General features: G+C 38.3%; 1 protein-coding gene across 1 annotated transcript in view; it reads left to right on the top strand.

The window, feature by feature from the left end:
* Nucleotides 1-20,894, top strand: part of OXCT1 (3-oxoacid CoA-transferase 1) — an 88,588-nt gene that overhangs the window by 24,081 nt on the left and 43,613 nt on the right. Inside the window, exon 7 of the mRNA XM_040089497.2 lies at nucleotides 5,331-5,391. Coding sequence (XP_039945431.1) covers nucleotides 5,331-5,391 — 61 coding nt within the window. The remainder of the gene's footprint in view (nucleotides 1-5,330; nucleotides 5,392-20,894) is intronic.

The raw sequence follows: 20,894 nt of genomic DNA on the forward strand, positions 1-20,894 counted from the left end.
CTTCCTGTTTCTTTCAGAAGTCTTCGTTACGTCTCCCACATTCACACAATACAGCTGATAACAGATACTACTTCCATCTGGAATGAAGACCTAAAAATTTTGACTCCCTTCAACTGTAACTAATTGAAGATGGAAGCTTAATCATCATCTGGTGTCCTATTCCATATAGAATATTGCTAGCTCAAAAGCATTTGCTTATGATAAGCAGTGACCTATTCTGTTTCTGGATGAGACATGGTTATCTGATAACACAGAACAGAGAAGCATTGGGTCATCTTACCACTTGCTATTTGCTACCACTTTCACAGCTGTGTGGTACTATTTATGGTAGTTTGTTTCCTGTGATGCTGTGAAGCCAGTGGCAATGGTGTGTCTGCCAAACTGTTAATCACTTTCAAGCTAAGAGATTTTATAAATTTAGAGGATGTATTTTAGGTACACTTACTTGGACCACAGGCTGGCATTAATTTTTTTTCCTATTCTCATACATACATCAAGCTATACTGTTTTCTTGGAATTCAGAATGGCACCGACTTCTTTTGAAAGCTGTTTTTAAAACTGTTTGTTTTATTTGTTTTTTAAAGTTATACATCATGAGCCCTAGATCTTTTGTTCCATATAGTATGTTGTGTTGGCATCTTATGTCAGGCATCTTCATGCTCAGTGGACTATTTGCAGTGATTACCTTTGTCTAACAACAGTCTTAGCCTCCCTTGGGGCTTTGCTCATGAGGGATGATATCAGGGAGTGCCACTGCTTCTGTGCATAGTCAGAGAATCCCAGAATGGGCTGGTTTGGAAGGGATCTTAAATATCATCCACTTCTAGCCTCTGGATGTGGGCCAGGAACATGCTTCACTGGGTTGGGCTGCTTAGAGCTCCATCCAGCCTGGTCTTGAACACTTCTGGGGATAGGACATCCACAACTTCTCTGGGCAACCTGTTTCAGTTCCTTACCACCTGCAGTAAAGATTATCTCCCAAATATCAAATCTAAACCTCCTCTCTTTCAATTTGAAGCCATTCTCCCTTGTTTTGTCACCACATGCCCTTGTGCAAAGTCCATCTATGTTGCATGGTATTCCCTTCAGGTACTGGAAGGCTGTAATTTGGTCACCCTGAAGCCTTCTCTTTTCCAGGCTTAACAATTCAAATTCTCTCAGCCTCCCCTTGCAGGAGAGGTTCTCCAGGCCTCCAATCATCTTGGTAGCCTCTGGACAACAGGTCCCTGTCCTTCCCATGCTGGGACCCCAGCTCTGGATGCAGTGCTCTGGGTGGGTCTCACCAGAGCAGAGCAGAGGGGCAGAATCCCCTCCCTCCCCTGCTGCCCACGGGGCTCTGGGTTCAGCCCAGGACACGTTTGGCTCTCTGGGCTGTGAGTGCCATGGCTGGGGCATGTCCAGCCTCTCACCCAGCAGCACCCCAGGTCCTTCTGGGCAGGGCTGCTCTGGGTCTGTTCATGCCCAGCCTGGGCTGACACACTGTCCCTACCCAGGTGCTGCACCAGCACTTGGTCTTGTTAAATCTCATCAGATTCCCATGGGCTACTGTCATGATCTGCTCGTACAAGCATACATCTAGAGCTTGTCCAGGTCCCTCTGGATGGCATCCCATCCTTCAGAAGTGTCAACAGCACCACTCAGCTTGCTGTCATCTGTAATTTGCTGGGGGTGCACTCGATTCCTTCATCTGTGTCATTAATGAAAATATCAAATAACACTGGTCCCAGTACAGACCCCTGAGGGACATCACTTGTCATTGATGTCCATTGGGACTCTGAGCCATTGACCATTAACCTTTGGACGTGACTGTTGTACCAATTCCTCATCTACCAAACAGTCTATGCAATCAAATCCATCTCTCTCCAAATTAGAGACAATGATGTTGTGGAGCTATAAAGCCATGTCAAAGGCTTTACAGAAGTGCAGATAAATGACATCAATAGCCATTTCCCATCCACTGATGAAGTCACTTCATCACAGAAGACCACTATATTAGTTAGGCAGGACTTGCCTAGCCAATGTGAAGTTTTGCTGGCTGTCCTGAATCACCTCCCTGTCCTCCCTGGATTTCGCACAGCTTCCAGGAGTATGTGCCATGATCTTCCCCGGCACCGAGGTGAGGCTGACAGGTCAGTAGTTCCTGGGGTCTTCCTTTATGTCATTTTTAAAGATGGGAACCATCTTTCCCTCATTCCAGTTACCTGGTACTTCACTTGACTGCCATGACTTTTCAAATATCACGGAGAGTGATTTGTCTGCCTCCTTTGGCTCCCCGCCTTTTTCATCTGGTACCATTCTGCTAGTTGTTGTAGCCCAGGGTACTTTGACTTTACAAGCAAATATGGGGCTTGTTGGTGATGAAAATAGACTACTGACAAAGAAGCAGAAATGTTGAAGGGATAACCTGAGTCGGAACCTCTTCTGTCACAGTCATGTCATCTCTTCATGCTTCAACTTGTTCAGCAAAACCTCAGTTCAGCTCATACCTGAGGTGTCTCTGCACCTTCGTATCATTAGGTATGTAGTGGATGTATTTTGTTGGTTTAGTCTCCTATGAACAATAGTCTCCTATGAACAAAAGATAGTTAGCTATCTTTTGCCTCTGGGAGAAAAGATGTCATGCCTTTGGATCAGCGTAGAAATCCAGTGTAACAATGGAACTTTGTTGAGCTGAGTCTAGATCTCCAGAAAATTTTCTTAAAATAAAAAAGTAACAAAATAATAAAAAAAAAAGTCTAGCAAATTTTTGAATTTCCTGCTGCTAACCCCTTAACATTATTCTGTGTTGGAAAATAAGTGTAGCGCTTCTTTTCTTTTCCTCCTGGATGATGTATTCTTTAGAAATAAGGCCTTTGATCCCATAAAACTTCTGGATGGTGTGTTCTTTACAAAGAAAGCCTTTGATCCTGTAAAAGACTGCTGCTTCTGAAACGACTTTACTAACTCAATAGTTTAAATAGCAGAAGCTTTTATAAATTATGTCAGATTAGAGACCATTAGCTCTTCTTGATGTCAAATTAACATTGAAATGTTTTCTTGTAGTTTTTTCCTTATGTAAAAATAATTTAGTATCAGGAGTTTTTTTACTAGCAGAGTAGCCACTACATGAGAAAATCTTTGGCTCAGAAAAGTAGTTACATGAGATACAATATTGAATTGCTTTGTCATCTTCCTTTCCCCTATCTGTATCCATTTCTCAGCTATTTTAATTCAGCTTTTATAACTCTTATTTTTCTTCTCATTTGCTACTCTGCCTAATTTAGCGTGGTTTTTCCTGAATCACTACTAACTTGGATTGTATTCTCTCAGAGGAGAGTATAAATTCCTGTGTGGGTTTTTTTTTTTTTTTTTCCTTCTTTTATTTCTTAGTGTTGCTTCTTTTGGGTTTGTATAGCTACCAAAAAGACCCATGCACAGATATTAATAGAATCATAGAATTTGTCGAGTTGGAAGGGACCCACAAGGATCATCAAAGTCCATCTCCTGACCCTGCACAGCACACCCCAAGAGTCACCCCATGTGCCTGAGAGCATTGTCCAAATGCTTCTTGAGCTCTGTCAGGCTGGTGCTGTGACCACTGCCCTGGGGAGCTGTTCCGGTGCCCAACCACCCTCTGGGTGAAAAACTTTTTTCAAGTGTCCAACTTTAACCTTCCCTGAGACAGCTTCAGGCCATTCCCTCGGGTCTTGTCAGTGGTCACCACAGAGAAGAAAGAGATCAGTGCCTGCCCCTCCTCTTCCCCTTTCAAGAAAGTTGTAACTGCAGTGAGGTCTCTCCTCAGTCTCCTCCAGGCTGGACAGAGCAAGCGACCTCAGCCGCTCCTGATCTGGCTTCCTCTTAAGGCCCTTCATCATCCTTGTGACCCTCCTTTGGACACTCTGTAATAGTTCAGTATCTTTTTTATACTGTGGCCCCCAGCACTCGAGCTGAGGCCGCCCCAGTGCGGAGCAGAGCGGGACAATCCCCTCCCTCGCCCGGCTGGCGCTGCTGTGCCTGATGCTCCCCAGGACACGGCTGACCCTTTGTTAGAGGCTTCACAGCTTCTGTGTATTGCCAGTAAAACGGCGTTTCCCCAAGATACGTGTCTTTGGGTGTAGCTTTGATTGCGTCGGTATGTGCCCTGGGATCCTGTCCGGGCTACCTGTTGGTGTCGGGCTTTGTCGCCGCCGTGCGGCCCCCGGCGCCACTCGGTGGCAGCAGCGCCCCGAGCCTCGGAGCGGCGGCGGCGCCGGACATGGTCCTGGCGCCAAGGAGAGTAGCGGGAGGGAGAGCGCCTTGCAGGTCAGCTCTTGCACTCCAGAGCTTTTTCCCAGCTTAAATGATTCTGTAAGTCTGTGAAATAAGGATGGTCGGGGGCAAAAAATACTTCTGTGGAAAAACGATGTGGGAAAGGAGGTTTTGTCTTACTTTGAAACCTGGTTTCATGGATTTTGATGAAAAATTTTCAAGAATTCTGCTTTTTAACAGGGAAGAGTGTTGAGAAAGTGGAACACCTCTAAAACCGTCATAGTACGTCTTAATTATTAAATGTGCCACACATTTTTTTTTTTGGGGGGGGGGGGTCTGAAAAACATATAGAGTGGCTGACACAGGTCACTTGTTTTCCCTGTGCCTACTAGGATCTTGGTGCAGTTCCCAACACAAGTATACATAGGTTCTCAACAGTCAAGTGTTGCTGTTACTCTCTAGAAGTCCCTTTTCCTTAGTGCAGAAATGCTTTGTAGGAATGGTTAGGGTGAATGCCAGCATCTTACAGTAAGTGCCAAAATTGACACAAGGTTTATTTTGTATTTTATATCTATATATCTATATATCTATATCTACATCTATATCTATATATATAAAAAGAGAATTGGATTGCATTTACTACTGGGTAAATGCTATCCCAAGTTCTAGTCTTGAGTTAGGAAAGCATACTTGAGAGATTGCTAGGCCTGGTGCTGGTCCCCTGTGGAGATTAATTTCATTCTTTGTGCAGTGAAATAAAGGCATTGTACAAAGTCCAAGTTGCTGCTGCTTTTGGATCCAATAAATGAAGATATCAGTAACATATCCAATTTCAATTAAACAGTGTGCTGATTAAAAGTCAAACGAGCTGTAATAAATACTTTCTAATGTAGCAAAATATTATTTCATTTCAGTTGCATCTTATGCAATTCCATAATACTTTTTTCTCCTTTGTACTTTTTTTTTAAAATTAGTTCTCCAGCTATTTGGCAAAAAGCTTTGTGATGCTTAAAATACAGACGTTTCTTTAGTAGCTTACGTCTGAACAGTCTTTCATTGTACTATTACAGCCTTTAATTTTTATTTTTTTTTTTTTTTTTCAGGAAAACTGCAAGAAACTTCAACCAACCTATGTGCAAAGCTGCAAAGACAACTGTAGTAGAGGTAGGGAATGGAAACATAGTAAACCCTATACCGGTATAGTCAACATACCCCTTTATCTTACATGGTATTCTGGAGACAGACTGGGAGGCTTTCAGATCATTGCAGGATTTCAAATCAGGGACAGTGCTCTAACCTCTCTCCTTGGATTGCCTTCTCCTGATGCTATGCTCTGCTTTGGTGATTAATTCCTTTGTTGCTGTACATCTGATGCTGACCAGGACTTCATGTTCACTCTGATCAGCCTTTGAAAGGGAAACAAAGCAAAAGCCTTCAAATTTGTTAAATAAAGTAATGTGTGGATGAAAGAGGAAAGGAGGCTTAGGCTGTGCTTGAGAAGATTGGCATAAGACATTAGGCAAACAATAGAGCTGTCACAGTTGTGGTCTCCAAAATTTAATAAATTACATAAATATCAGTCCACAATGAGATACATATATTCGTCTTGAGAAAGAGGATGGGCTAGCTGGTCTAGAATTTTCTTCCAATCTTTTTGCCCTTTTTCTTTGTCTGAAATGATAATATTTAAAAACATGAAGCAGCCTACACTGGAAAAATGTTGGTGCCTGGAGAGATGCTAAAGCATAGCAATATGTAAAAGATAGGCTGCTCTCTATTAGGTTTTTCTTCAATCGCTGGTAAGTATTTTTATATATATAATCAAAGCTAAATACAGTTTGGCAGTAAGATCAAGTCAAACTCTTTTAGACTATTTCTAGTAAATGGTTTTTAGAAGAGGCTTTTATTTCTTCAGGGTTTTTTGTTTGTTTTGTTTGGGGGTTTGTTTGTTTGTTTGTAAGATGTTATTTGGAAAATATATTTGTTATATAAGCATCTCTGGATAATACATTTGGGAACTTCAGTTATTTCATTGTGCCTTACAGAACTATCACAAAAAATACCATGATATTTGCCACATGACTTACAGTGACAATGCAGCAAAACATTTTCATGTCTTGTTTTTAGGAAGGGTTTCAAGTATTTTCCTCTTTAAAAATTAAATAAAGAATTTTTCCTTTTAGACACTTGTCCTTCACACCTTGTTCAGTCTGGCATTTAAAGAACTTAAGTAGATCAAAGCCTTCCACCTACATTCCATCTCATTCTCTCTGCTCTTCTATCCATGTACGATAGGGTAGAATTTTCTTGTCAGTGAGCAACTGATGTGACATCGTTCTTGCTGTAATTCCATTTATCAGTTGTTAGTAGATCTGCTGTGTACTGTGTCCACTTTGAGTCTTACTGCAATTTTCAATACTATTTAAAAACTGTCAATCTTTTGCAAAATGCATTATTAATATTACTTCACAATTCTGTTTTTTTATGGACAAATTAGATGAAGATGCAAAACCACAGATTTAGGACACATATTTTGAACCATCCTTACTTAACATCTAAGTGTAATTTTCTCAAAGTGGAATTCAGAATGATGTGTTTGGGTTTAGGAGTTAAAACCCAGGGAATCAAAAGGAGGTATCTCTATATGGTGTCTAGTACATCCTCAGTACTGAGCACTATAAGCTGTCTTAGCTCATCAATAGGAAACTGAGGCAACTAAAAATTTGAGTTTTGCCTGACTCCTTAGTTAATGTTGTTCAAGGCTGAAGATGAAAATCCTCAATCCCATTTACAGGGAGAAGAAAAAAATTTATTTAGGGTAGTAATTCAGATATTGTCTTGGCAGCAGTGATTTCTAAATTTTGACGTTTGTTCCCACCTCTGTTTATGTTTTTCACTGACTGAACATTTAACTGAATTTAAGCAGACAGTTCTAGTCTCTAGGAGTAGAGACTTGAAGACAACCCTGGTCCTTTTCATCAAAATAGCTACAGGTCAGGCTTGTCTTCAAGGATAAGGTTATTAACTGGGGTTTTCTCTTTCCTGAGGTTTACTTTAATTTCTGATCATTTGATAAAAAAAATGGAACGGCATTTGGCATAGTAAGGTAGTAATTGAAAATATACTTCTCTCTAGCCACCCCCCGGCTCTCGCTAGCTCAGTTATTCAGGGGTTTTAGGGAAATATATTTCAGAGAGACAGAATAGAGATTTCAAAAGAGTGGCTCTCACCCCCAGCTTCCGTCCAAGCTTTATTCTCGAAGTGATGTTCCAGGAGGCTGAGGAGAGAGAGAGCGAACCAGGAAGAAACAGGGGTATATCTAGTTTTGGGCCAAGGAAAGATATTGGCCCTGAGCCAATAGGGTCAGGAGTAGGTATGATAGGGAAAAAGGGTTGAACTACATAGCACAGGTTTCAGGGGGACTCTGAGGGGAAAAACCATTCCTCAGAGGAACACAACAAGTAATGAAATAAAAACTACTGGAAATCCAGTCTCAATGTATCTGTGAACTTGTTCAAAATAGGAAATTAACTCGAGATCAATTTGTTAACATGTCCTGCTAAGTTAACCTTACTAGCTGTGAAATCTGACATGCATACACAGTGGAAGACTTTTTTTTCTTTACTTAATGCTGTTGTTCTATAGTTTTAGTCTGTTTGGTGTTTTACACACTTTTATCTGAAGTACACAGAGACACTTAATAATTGTAACAATTCAGAGGCAGACACATTTTGTGGTTGTGAAGGATAAGAGGAAAAAAAAGGCAGGAGAGATAAACACCCCCCCCCCCCCCCACTTCTCAAACTCACAGACTGATAGCTATTGTTTGCTTAAAAATTCTCCTGTATTGTGAGAAGCAAGATTGGCTATGCATAGAGGCATCTGAAGAAGGAGGAAGTCAGACTGTACTACCTGGTATATTTGGACACATGGTGAAGAATTAGTGATTTTGAAAATGTCAGATTAAATTTTCAGCCTTGTTTATTTTGAATAGGGAGATGGTCAGAAGTAGCCATTCAGTACTCATTTTGGGATCAGAAATACATTGATTGTAAGGTTCTAATAAAATGCAACAAGTGCTTACTGATCTGCACTTTTTTTTTTAACTGTTGCATGTATCTCTTTTGTTTATCTAAGTGAGAGGGAGTAGAACCTGCTATCAGGATAATAAGGATAGGTTTCCTGAGAAACAGATAACTGTAGAAATATAACTGTGCCAAGTCCGATGGAATTTCTACTTTAATTTGAAGGTGAACTGTAATTAAAGGTAAAAATCAAATTTTCAGCTGAACTGCATGATTACTGTTATTTGGAAGTTAACTTTTACAGAGACAAATGCTAAATAATGTTATTTTGGCTTTATACATAAAAGCGAGATGATTTTATACATAAAAGGAGTTCATCTGCTTCTCACTTCAGCTTGTAGAACTTACAGAAGTTAAGCATGCAGTCGGATCTGTAGCTTTGTTTGAACCTGAGCTCTCACACACACACTCAGCCTGAGGCTTTCAGGTTTTTTCAGATCTATAAACACTCTCCTGCTCATGTAGCAAAGATGGGAGAGTTGAGAAGTTGGCCGATACAAAAGAAACTCAATCGTCAGAAGTTATGTACAAGCCACCAGCCCTTGTAAAGATTGAAAGGAAGAGCATAGCATGTGAAGAAACTTGAGAAGTTGTCTGGTGTTATAGATGTGGTAACACTTCCAACACTGTTGAATGAAGGTTAAGTTGAATTGAGGAGGTATCAGTCCTGTCAGGACCCTCAACAGAGCTGTTGAATTTTGTGATAGGAAATGAGCTGCGAGGCAGCTTGGAGTTGCAGCAAGGCCTCTTGGATGTGTGCTTAGACTCCTAGAGCAAGGGCTGTGATAACAGGATGCTTCATAACATTTGCATCTACATCTCCTTGTAGAGACACCTCTGAGTAGAGCCCTACCAGGGCTTTTGGTCATGACACCTTTTTTTTTGTAGGGAACTGGGGCTACCCAAAGCCACAGGAGAAAAGCTGTGACCTTGCCAGATGTGGTGTCATGACATCATGGGAAAAGGTGATATAGGCTTGGGCTCTTGCTTTCTGCCACAGAAGAGTACCTAAATGTCTGTGATGTGTCCCAAATAACCCTGAGCTCTTATCTGTTTTCTTGTTATTCTCTGCTGAGAGACCTATTGAATATTTTTCCCTTGTGAAGTGGTTTGAGATCTCAGCCACTGCCACTGTGGAAGTGTTTGGTAGTGGTAATGGTCAATAAGTTTAGAAATATTTATTGACTGGCTATTTGAATACCCAGTTTGAATGATTTTCTTGTTCAGATCACAGACGATGGCTAAATATATCTCCTTGGGTAAATAGCATTTACACCTCAAATAATATCAGGGGAGGGAAAAAAAGAGAGTGTACTTTTCTCATAAAAATGCATTAAATAAAAATCATTAAGCCTCACATTATATCTCTGGTTGCCTAGTAACAACACAGCCACATCAGTGAGCACCATTTTCTCAAGTACAATGAACTGTGTGGCACTAAGGGACAGAATCAGGTTGAATAAGCTATTTGTATCCTGTTATCTGTGCTAAATAATGACATTTGGTTTTATTGAGGAAACTGAAAATGAACCGTTCTTGTATGTGTATGTCTGTTCCTCCAAATGCTTTAACAATGGCAAAACTTTCCTCACATGCACAGCACTATTTTGAGGAATTCTTCAAGATTTCTGCATAGTGACAGTTTACTATAAAAGCTTGTAAATACCACTTTAAAATGAAACAATCATCTAGTAGAATCTTTTTGTCACCTGGATGCTCCAGCCATGGAACTCCAAAGTGAACCCGGGTAGAGGATGTCTTTGGGACAGGCACAGACTTTACATAACTGTGTATTTCTGTGAAACCACAGATCAGGGTGGAGGACATAGAATTGAAGTCCTTCTGTGCAAATGCTGTAACCACTGAGCTTTTGTGACGCTATAGCTTTTGTTGATATTATTTAGTTGCTCAGTGGTGAGTCTGTGTGTCCTTGGGCAATGGTTGTGACTGAGTGTCCCATCTGCAGTGGTGGAAAGGCTTTTTTTGGGAATCCCGTTTGATACAGGATGGACACTGAACTTCTTAGTCCTGCCACATTACCAGCTGCTTTTGGCACAAGTGATAGTAGAATTCTAGTTGCCATAGTATGCTCATATACTACATTATATATATATTTATAATGGTATAGTGTAATGTATAGTATGTATATGTATATATGTATAAAATAGTCGTATAATGTAGTATATGTATATGTATAAAGTATGTAGTATAATGGTGTGTGTATAATAAGTATAAAAAACTTTGTATCTTAAACACGTAGGTAGGTAGTTGGGGCTCTTGACTGCGGAAGTGTATTAACATGCTTAGGCCTTGGCTAAATCCTGAGTCAGGAATGCCTGTGGATCTGAATTTAGATAACCCAAATATATGTAGACATTAAAATAACTTTTCCCAGAGGACTCTTAGTTGAAAGACTTGAGTGCACATTTGTGGGAGGGCAACTTTGAAATACAAGCTCATGATTCTTAGAAAATACAGAAGGGAAAGAAGAAATTAACTTAGGGAAAGACTGTGTTAATGAGCTTGAGAATGACGTTTTCCAACATGGAGGAAATATTGGAAGAGCAGTAGGAGTTTGACCTTGATCACAACCATAATTTCAGACACAGAAAAGAAACATGATAGAAAGTGAGAACCAAGGTCAGTTGTCCAAATCTAAGCATTACAAAACCAAAGCAAACCAAAAAGCTTAAGCTTCTAAGAAATATCCTGCCCAGTACAAAATAAAGAGTACTTGAAAGTAGCAGGAAATCTTTTTAAGAATACATACATGCTGGACTGGGAGATCAAGAATACTTCACCGATCAATGAAGGGACTAAAATTATCAGTGCAGATTAGAATGAAGGCTGAAGTGTTTAATGTCTTTTCTCCTACAGTATTGAGCGAGGTTAACAACCAATTTGGTGGCTATAATGATGCCAGTCATAGAAAGTTAAAGAGCACATCAGAGAAGGATGGGAGTTGAATTCAGGGACTACTAGTATTGCTTTAGAAAAGCTGCCCTTAGAAACATTTGCACACCATTGCCGTAACAATTATAGTTTGCTGAAAAGAATGCCACCCCCAGACTTGAATACTCTTTTGTTGGTTTTATTTTCCTTCATTGTATTTGATTTTTGCTTCTGTGTGTGCATGTGCTTATTAAAAACGGAATAGAAAAAAACAAAACATTTCTAGGGCTGTGATGCAGACCATCTTAAAATGACTATAAAAGTACTGGAATAGGAGTAGTATTGGGCTAGAAGGGAGTTCATATGGTAGTTCTTGTCACATTTAGTTAACATGCATCTGATCCATGGTATGATTATTGGGGTATCCTCTGCCAGGTCAGGAGTTGAACTTGATGACCCTAATGGGTCCTTTCCAACACAGCATATTCTATTCTGTGACTCTTCTATTTTGTGAATTTCAGGGGAATAAACAACTTTAATAGTTAATGTTGCTAAGTGGGGTTTGATGATGTTTTTTGTTTGGGTGGGATTTTTTGTTGTATTTTTACTGTTGTTCTTTTATTTCCTGATTGTTGGGGTTTTTTTCCCCCTACAGTTGCTTTTCTTTTATATATAACATCTAACTAAATTGCTTCAGATTTGGCACTTCATTGCTCAAGTAGTGAATATTAAGTAGTTAAAATTCATAGCAGATCAAATTGTTGCTCACTGCTGTTCAGGTAGTTTTACCTATTCATAATGTACTGCTGGAAGATTTGAATTTTTGTTTTAACTGTTTTATTTTATTCCTTTCTAAATTATACTTTATTGAATGTATATCGTGAGTTTTCTCAGCATTCACCTTTCATAAGTTCATTGCAGATGTGAATATATTCTTCAGTGAAAAAAATCCCTATTATGCCTGTCACATATGTTAAGAACAAATACGACATTTTAAAAGAACAAGAAAAAGCAAGCTCATGGTTGATCAGTAGATACTGCAGATTGCCAGGAAGTCAGTGTGCTGGAGAAGCTTATGGAAAGCCTCTGTTTGCTTCGAAAGCTAAATTTAGACAGTTTTTCATAACATTTTATAGAAAGCCTCATAGACTGTGCATTTGAAATATATTTCACTAATAGTAGTCATGTCTTCTGTCATGAAAATTTGAAAATTAGATTGACAATACTCTAACTTTTTAGCTCTGGTTTGTGTATAAGATGTGTAAATCAATCAATGACTTATCTCTCATTGCATTTAAAATCATACATTATTATAGCACTGAAAAGATGGGAGAGTTTTAGGCATGATTCAAGGAATTTACAAGTGTATATCCTGGTATCTTAAAGCATTAATTTGTTTTCTGTGCTATTAAAATTTCTAATGAAGATTTCTAGTATAGAATGAGAAAGATTTAACATCTGAACTGAAAATCATCCAAAAAATTGCCTTCTGACATGAAGCAAATGTATATTTTCAGGTGATCAGTATATGAGATTTGAAAAGCTTCAGCCTCATAACTATTGCTGGAGTGAAATTTTTTGAGTAATTGAATCAGATTTTAGCAGCATCCTTTTAGTTCTTGTAGCATCCCTCTCCTGCAAATGCTATTGAATTACTCAGTTAAAAAACCCCCCAAAATTAAAGAGGAGTAGTAGGTTGAGATACTAAGACTGACTTGACTTAAATCATGCTGATTTTTCAGGCTGCAGACAATGCTAAAAGAATGAACAAGGACAACAGAGTAGTTTTCTATGTCCCAAACAGTTTCCTAGTCTTCCTTTTTTTTTTTTTTTTTTTTTTGGGGGGGGGGGGGGGGGGCGGGGGGGGGGGGTGTTGGTTGGTTGGTTGGTTTGGTTTTGTTTCGTCCCCAAACCTTTATTAAGTTCTGTTATAAAGAACTCACATTCAGGTATCCAGTGTGGAGAAATGCACTCCCATTTCTATTCCCATGAATTAGGTACAAAGATCCTTAGTTTGCCGCCTCTAATTCATCTGGAGAAAGCAGTAACTAAACAAATCATAAAACAACTTCATGTTTGAACAGGTGTTCCTGGGATTTTGTTATAGAGAAGTAAGCACACTCCTCTTTTTTGGTAACCTTTGGAATAAGTCAAATGTATTTTTTTCAGTTTTCTTCTTGTTGAAAGAAGCGGAGAAGGGCAAAGACATGATCAGATTACGTCAGCTGGTCACGGCATGGTGCCGGTAATGCTGAAGTTGTGGGTTTGATCCTCATACAGGTCATTCACTTAAAAGTTTCCATCATTCTTGTGGATCCTTCCAACTCAGATGATTCTGTGAAATATTCCTGATTAGCATGGGGGAGGTATGTACCAAGTGGCTGTAGAAGCAATGGGATAAGGAGCACTTGGGCTCAAGACAATGTTTCAACATTTCTAGTGAAATCAGAATTTTCTCATTAGGCTATGATAAGCAAAAAATCCCATTTTTATAGTTTGAAGGACTGATTTAAAAGTTTCTGCCAGATTCAAATAATAGTAAAGTGCTTTTATAAAGCACTTTTTTATTGTTTTTGTTATTATTGTTATTATTATTATTTCCATATATGTCTATTGCTGTCTTTTCCAGGCAGATTTTAGGAATGATAGTGATTAAGTGCAAGAAAACTTTAATTCTTCTTTAAAAATGTTACTGACAATCTCTTTGTACCCACATATCTGTGGTCTCTCGAAAGTGTCTAAGCCACATCAATTGTTTTCTTTCTTTCAAACTTTTCCTTGAAAGGTTCGCTCACTACCTTCTTCCTCAAAACTGTGGAGAAGTTTATTTATCTTGAATATTTTGGGGGCTTGGGATATCTGCTATGATTCTGAAGGTGAAATGGACCATACTAATCCCTTGTTGAGAAACAAACTGGTAGCATGTCAAGTAGTTTTCATAACTCTTTGTAAATTACTGCTGTCTCTAATGAACATTTGAAATAAGGAGAACAAACAGATGTATAGAACATGCCATTTTGGGATGAAGTTACCTTTTTGTTTCCTTTATTGAAATGCCTGCAGGGTATCTTTTTCTTACCAGAGAGAACCAGCAACATAATTAGCGAACCAGCTGCTAATACATTGGCATTACCTTGCTATATATCTTCTGCTGAGCATGTTCTGGTCTGATCCTTAGTTAGCGATATTCCTTGAATCTGAGGGGGGTTTAGTTGCACTTAAATAGATTGTAAAGTACAAAAAATCACCTCTTGGATATTGCAATTAAATCTCTGATTTATTTTCTTATTTTTATTTTACTTTTCTACTTTTCACTTCAGTATTTAAATTCCACTTAGTTAATTTTTGAAAGTAAAGCTTAAATTTATCTCCTGATCTTTAAGTTACATTTATTGGAATACATAGGATATGAGAATTCTTCTAGTCTCTTTTCATTTGTCATTTCTCTGATGTGAGTAAGAAAATAAAATCTTTTGTTGTGATTATGGTTAGGGTTTTTGGGGGGTTCAGTTATTGCTAGGAAAATGTGAATAATTTAAATAAAAATGTCAGTTACTTATTTTTACCTTCTAATAAGTTCAAAGGCTTTCAATCTAAAGCAATTTGAAAACAAGTAACAAAGTACAGCAATAATGTATTTAAAGCAATATGTTTTATTTGCAAAAATGTTAAATTATATTCCAGTGGAGTTAATATTGTTAGCAGCTATTCTGTTCTGGAATGGAAGTATTTGAGATGCGGTCAGTCCCCTTATTCAGCAGAGATTGGATTCAGCAGGTTCTTCTGCTGTTAACTGGTCCTTAGCAAATGAAGACCATATTCACTGATTATGGGAGTTTTGTTGGTTGTCTTCTGGCTCTTCTCGCATTACTTAATTCTATGATTAAAAATAATTACATCATGTAATTTAAAGAACTATTTTTTCAAAATTTCCTTCTCCAGATGTGAAAAGATGATTTTGTATAATCCCACATGGATGGTTATGTTTTATTTTGTGTTAAGAACCTGGGTTTTGAATACAAATTGGGTGCTTTATCACCTCATTTCATCAAGAAAGCAGAAGTCACAAAATGTGATCACAGCCAGCTGGAGATCACTGATTACTTATATCAGAGCAACCACAGATTTTTGGAAGGAATCACTCCCTAGGTGTGCCTGCTGTAGGAGCCTGGTTTGATTGGTAATGCTGGGGCTGCTGGATCTTAAAGTAATCTCTCATACTTTCAATTTAGGTAATTTTACCATAAAATAATAGGGTAAAATCCAAAGGAATTAATTTAAGGAGATAGGAAAGCAGGTATCTTCACTTTCACTTTTTAGTGGATATTGAATTATATAGACGTACTAGTGCAAGTCATCAAACAAGCAAGCCCATTAATTTAATGGAGAAACTTCTTAGAGAAATGTCAGTATCTTCAGACTTCAAACATGTCCTTGAAACTTAAGACTGTTGTGTATCCTTGCTGTGCTAATATGTGACTGGCTTAAAAATTTCTGAAGTGTAGTTCTACATGTATAGCAGAACCTCCTCAGAGACTGGTGGTTAAATTTTTCATGTTTTTCCATGCGTGCACACAGCTGTAAGCATAACCCTTACAGATAATAAAATATACTTCCTGTTTTCTTTGTGGTATTTATCCTGGAGCTGCTGTGAGTACCTAGAGCAGGTAATTTACTGCTGTCTGTTTTCTCCTCTGCTGTCTGCATGGAGGAAGATCTCAAATGCGTGGAATGGAAAGGGGCTGTTGGAGGAAACAGGCAGCAGGTGCAGAGAAGTGGGAAAGGAGATTAAGCCTGAGGCAACTACAAGTGGAGGTGGTAATTGAGGAGATTTAGAACAGAGAAAACAAAAGTGAATTGAGTATATTCTAGCAGGGGCTCCTGATTTAGGAGGATCTGTAGCCACATGATGAAAAACCTGGAGACAAATGTAGGAGATTTATGTCAGTTTTGCTTTCCTAATCATCAGATACAACCTCCTGGCAACAGATCTCACTGTTTTTCTCTGTGGTGATGACAGAGGTTTACAATCTACTAGAAGGAAGGAAAACACATAAAAGTACGTAAGATCTTCAACAGTATGAACCAGACAAATAAAGAGCTGCTGTGTTCTGCTCCTGTATGACACAGAGAAGGGAGCACACAGTGAAATTACAAGAGGTAGTACAAAATTATTTTCATAATAGTTAAATTTAAGAAATGCATCAATAGAGTCTCTTGGGTTCTAAGAAAACAATTAGTTCCATCAGAAGCCATGAAGAAGGTGAAATATGTTCGGCCTCTGACTGAGGACATCCTGCAACTGACATGTTGCTAGCAGCTGGGAGAATATAACCAGAAGTACCACACTGCCTTTTAAGACCCTGTTGCTAAGAAGGGTTATTTGGCTAAGTGGGCCTTCAGTATGACCCAGACCAGGCTCATTGTGTGAAAGCTTCTCTAACAAATATGGTGTTTTTAATATATATATATATATATATATATATATATATATGTTGTTATTTTATATATATGTTATTTTATATATATATATGTTATTGTTATGCGTGTTATTGTTATATATTTGTTAAATATAACAAATATGGTCTGTACAGGTTTTTTCTGTTCCCTGCCCCACAGTATGCTCATGAAAACATTTATTTGAAGTCTGATGTGACCACAATGTGGTAACTGTTGACCAAGATGTGTCTTTATAAGGCTATTTGGTAGTTGCTTGATTTTAAAGTTACAGAAGTCTCTTTTTCAGGATGGATATTGACTAGTTGTCATTCCATTACTGTAGGACTTTGACAGGAGTAGAAATTTCATGGTCTGTCTTATCTTACAAAAGGAAAGAATTGAACTCAGAAGATCCTCTGTTTGATCTCCCTGCTTGCAGAATTCAGTAATCTGCTTTGCTTTTTTTCTATAATTAAGAAAGTTTGTATAGTGTGTTCTTAATTTCTAGTGAATTGTTTTTAGAGAGTATTTCATAGTTTTAAAATTCCAAAGCTTTTTGTGAAATTCAGTCTATGTAGGAGAGTGTAGCAACGGCAATGGGAGATCTCTGGAGTCCAGGGCAGCTCTTGAAGCATGTGGTTTATTGCATAGTTCGTTGGTGCGAGAGCTTTGCTTAAGCTGCCAGCCACAGCTAAAAGTGTGCCCAAGCCAAGAGGCCTCGGTTCTTGTTACAGTGCATTATATCTCCTTCTGTGTTGAATATTCTAGTTTACACTAACCAACCAGTACAAGACACAAATGCTACAGAATTTACATACAGCCTGTAGGAACTACTACATGGCCATATTGTGCTACATTCCAAACCCTAAAAGCGACTTTCTAGACTCCTTTTCCCTGCCACCTTGGCAAGGCCCCTCCCCCTTGGACCCTTGGCATCCTTTTGTCTGTTAGGGATATTGCTCAATCAACAGGGATTTTGCCTTCAGCTAACTCAATCACTGTCTTCCAGCTTGGCATCCTACACCTCAAAGCTTGCTTTCATTTCTGTTTAGCTTGTAGGTTTCATACTCATAGAAACTTTTGCCAAGCAATCATATTTGTAAGGCTTTCCTATTTCATCCTCTCCAACAAGACTAAACAATTAATGTTAACTTTTTGTCCCTCTTGTTTGTCATTAACTGTCATGAATGGTTGATCACAGTGTCTGTGATCTTGAATGCAGACACATAAAATTTATTCTTATAGCCCTTTTTTATTTTAAGGGGTTTTTTTTAATTTTAGGATTTTATGAATGCTGTAATGAATGTGACATCCTGACTCTCCCACTAGTGAACAGAAAATGTGTACTGATGAGTTTTTCCTGAGCATCTAAGTGGCTAAATTTTATTTCATTCCTCTTGTTGTTTTGGACATTTGACCAACTGTAATGTTTTATTTTACTAATGTTCTGCTAGGAATGATCATTATTTCAGTTTGAAGAACTGAAGTGAACTAAGATAATTAAGATAGTGATAGAAAGATTTAATAAAATTAGTGTAAAAATAATCTACTTCAAAGTGCATAGTTTTGTTAGGCTCTGATTCTCCCCCTTCCCGCCCCCATCTGTTTCTTTCTTTCATACACACTCTTTTTTTTTTTTTTTTTTTTCTGTAATAAGGAATTATATTGTAATTTCTGGTTATAGCTTAGTTTTATGAAAACTGAGATTTAAAACTAAACCAGCTGAAAACATTTAATATATCATAAAGTACATAGTTAGGCTGCAAAAATAGATGAAAGGAACCTACTAAAATCAAAGGCCTTTTTATTTTTTAGTGTTTTGGCATAAATAGTTTGTCGTTGTTATTTCCTTACCAGTTTTTGGTAAGGAATCATAGTTTTTTATCTTTCTAACTGGAAGTCCATAACTATCAAGATTCCCTTTTTCTCTCTGAAAGCCTTCAGAAATTCTGAAATAAAACTAGAAGAATAGCTGAATTTCTGTAAGGAAAAGGAATTCAAATTGTTTACAAAGGAAAAGTAATTGTAAATTACAGAAGGAAATTATATTGTATATCACATATGACCACTACCTCTGTGAGTGCTGATACCAAAAGGAATGGCAGAAGGCTCTTGTGAATCATAGTGGAGAACAGCTTTTATGTTCTGGGTGCACTTACAGATAAACCAGTGTTCAGAAATGACTGAATTCATTCATCCTCTTTCCATTGTCAACAATCAGAGATTTCCAAGAACACTGTCCCTGTGAAGAAACTTCCAATACTGTGAAACTCTTGAAACAATGAAAAAATTTCCCAGAAGAGGGAAGCTAGCCCTCATGGTCTCCTGTAGCTACTTTTTACAAAGATGTAAATATTTTCTGTCTTTTTGCACATTGATGAAATGAAGATTTAAGATGAATGCATGTGATCAAGGCAATCTAAAAGGTACCAGAGGATTTTGATTTTCTTATTACAAGGAGTACAGGAGGTGGTCTACCCTGATTAATTCCCTCTTTATGCTTTGCCAGACTTGGTGTCTCTTGGGTGGGATGACACATAATGATTTTTGATGTTTGCAAATATTCTTCTGTACATTACAAAATAAAGCCTGAGGATGGGGGAGTACAGAAATGAAAGAACAGAAGCATAGGTAAGACAAGAGCAGAGCAGGAGAAAAACTCATACACATCCTTCAAATTATTAACATGGATGCTCTCCTGCCTTTCTCCTTGAGGCTTTGTCTACAGAGGTGTTACAGAGCCAACTCATAAAGAGATAAAAAACCCGAAAGGGAAGTGAATATGACCAGTGATGGGACTATTAAATTTGCAGTATCATTCTTGTCTAGGAAGACACTTGGGCAATGCCTTGCGGTGGCCACAGGCACTAAGGTGCTGATTCCCTTAGCTGATTCCCTTAGCCGTCACATTTCCTGGTGTCACTTCAGCTGCATCTCTGGCAATGCTGATGGCAGGCAGCCCATGTACCTCATCATCCAGTTCCCTGGGAGAGAGGGTTGGAGCACTCAAATGGCGTTTGTACTTCCTCTGCATGAATTCTCCCTTTTCCTTGTAAATGTGCTGATTCTTCCACCTGCAGAACCAAAAGACAATTAGTTTTTCATACATCCCATGCAAATTCTTCATCCTTTTTCAAAATTCCTCTTTACTGCTGCGGAGATATTTGAACATACTTCATTTTAGTTACATTTGATCTTATTCGACATAATGGAAATTCGACATGGAAAAGTGTTCCAGTTTTCGGGCATCCTTAGGCTTATCTGAAATCTCTAGGACAAAATACAGTTTGCAGTGTTATGTTCATTTAGGATAGTGTTTGGGAATAGTAGAGGAAAAGCTATCAGGCTGACTGCTGTGTCCCAAGAGGCAAAATACAAACCAATTAGCAGAATGGCATGACTGATAACAAAATCCAACAATTTATTGTTGGATGAATAATTTATTCTGTGTATTCCATGGGGGGAGAGTCTCAGTGTGTCAAGTTTTCTGACAGCATAATTCTGTTCGAGTTTGTTGAATTGTGCCAAGATTTTGGTTTTATAATCTCAGCTGCAGCAGCAAATAAATGTAGTTATTCTGTGAGAAAGTTCAAATCTGGAGCAATTAGTATTCCCCAGGCCTAGTTTTTCATCTGATAAGTGAAGACAAATTTAATTAGAAAGGATGAATTTGGGAATTCTGCTGGTAGCAAGCAGATCGTCTGATTGTCTATTGCTTCATGGGAAAATCTTGTCTCCTGCTTCTCCTCCCTTCTGAGGATGTTCTGACAGTAGTCACTGCACCAAAAGTGCAGCATGCTTCAGTTGTGTGCTTCAGGATTTTTTAATTTTACCCTGTGTTTGATTTGGTCTCCATATTAGTCTTAAAATGAATGTATAAAATTAGAAACTTCAAGTGAGATAGATGAAATGGTAGCATTTTTTCACGAATAACCAAATCAGAATTTTCAAGATGCTGAGAAATGATGGTCTCTGCTTATCTTGTGGGTAAGGGCTTTCTGAATGTGGTGCTCTGCTGTCCTCTACAGCCTGGTGTTGCTGTAGCTGTTAATTGCCTTTTGCTTAGGATGTTTGCCTTGCAGTTTTCACATCCTTTCTGTTTCTTTAACCCAGGGCTTTTTTTAGGGATCATCTGAACCTGATCATGTGATCTTTAGGTTTTGTGGTTTTTATTTTATTTTTCTTCTCCCTCTCCTGTTTTTAGGGTGGATTGGTTGGTTTCTTGGTTTGTTTATTGTCACATTTCAAGGC

The sequence above is a fragment of the Hirundo rustica genome, chromosome Z (genome assembly GCF_015227805.2).
Source record: "Hirundo rustica isolate bHirRus1 chromosome Z, bHirRus1.pri.v3, whole genome shotgun sequence".
Taxonomy (NCBI): domain Eukaryota; kingdom Metazoa; phylum Chordata; class Aves; order Passeriformes; family Hirundinidae; genus Hirundo; species Hirundo rustica.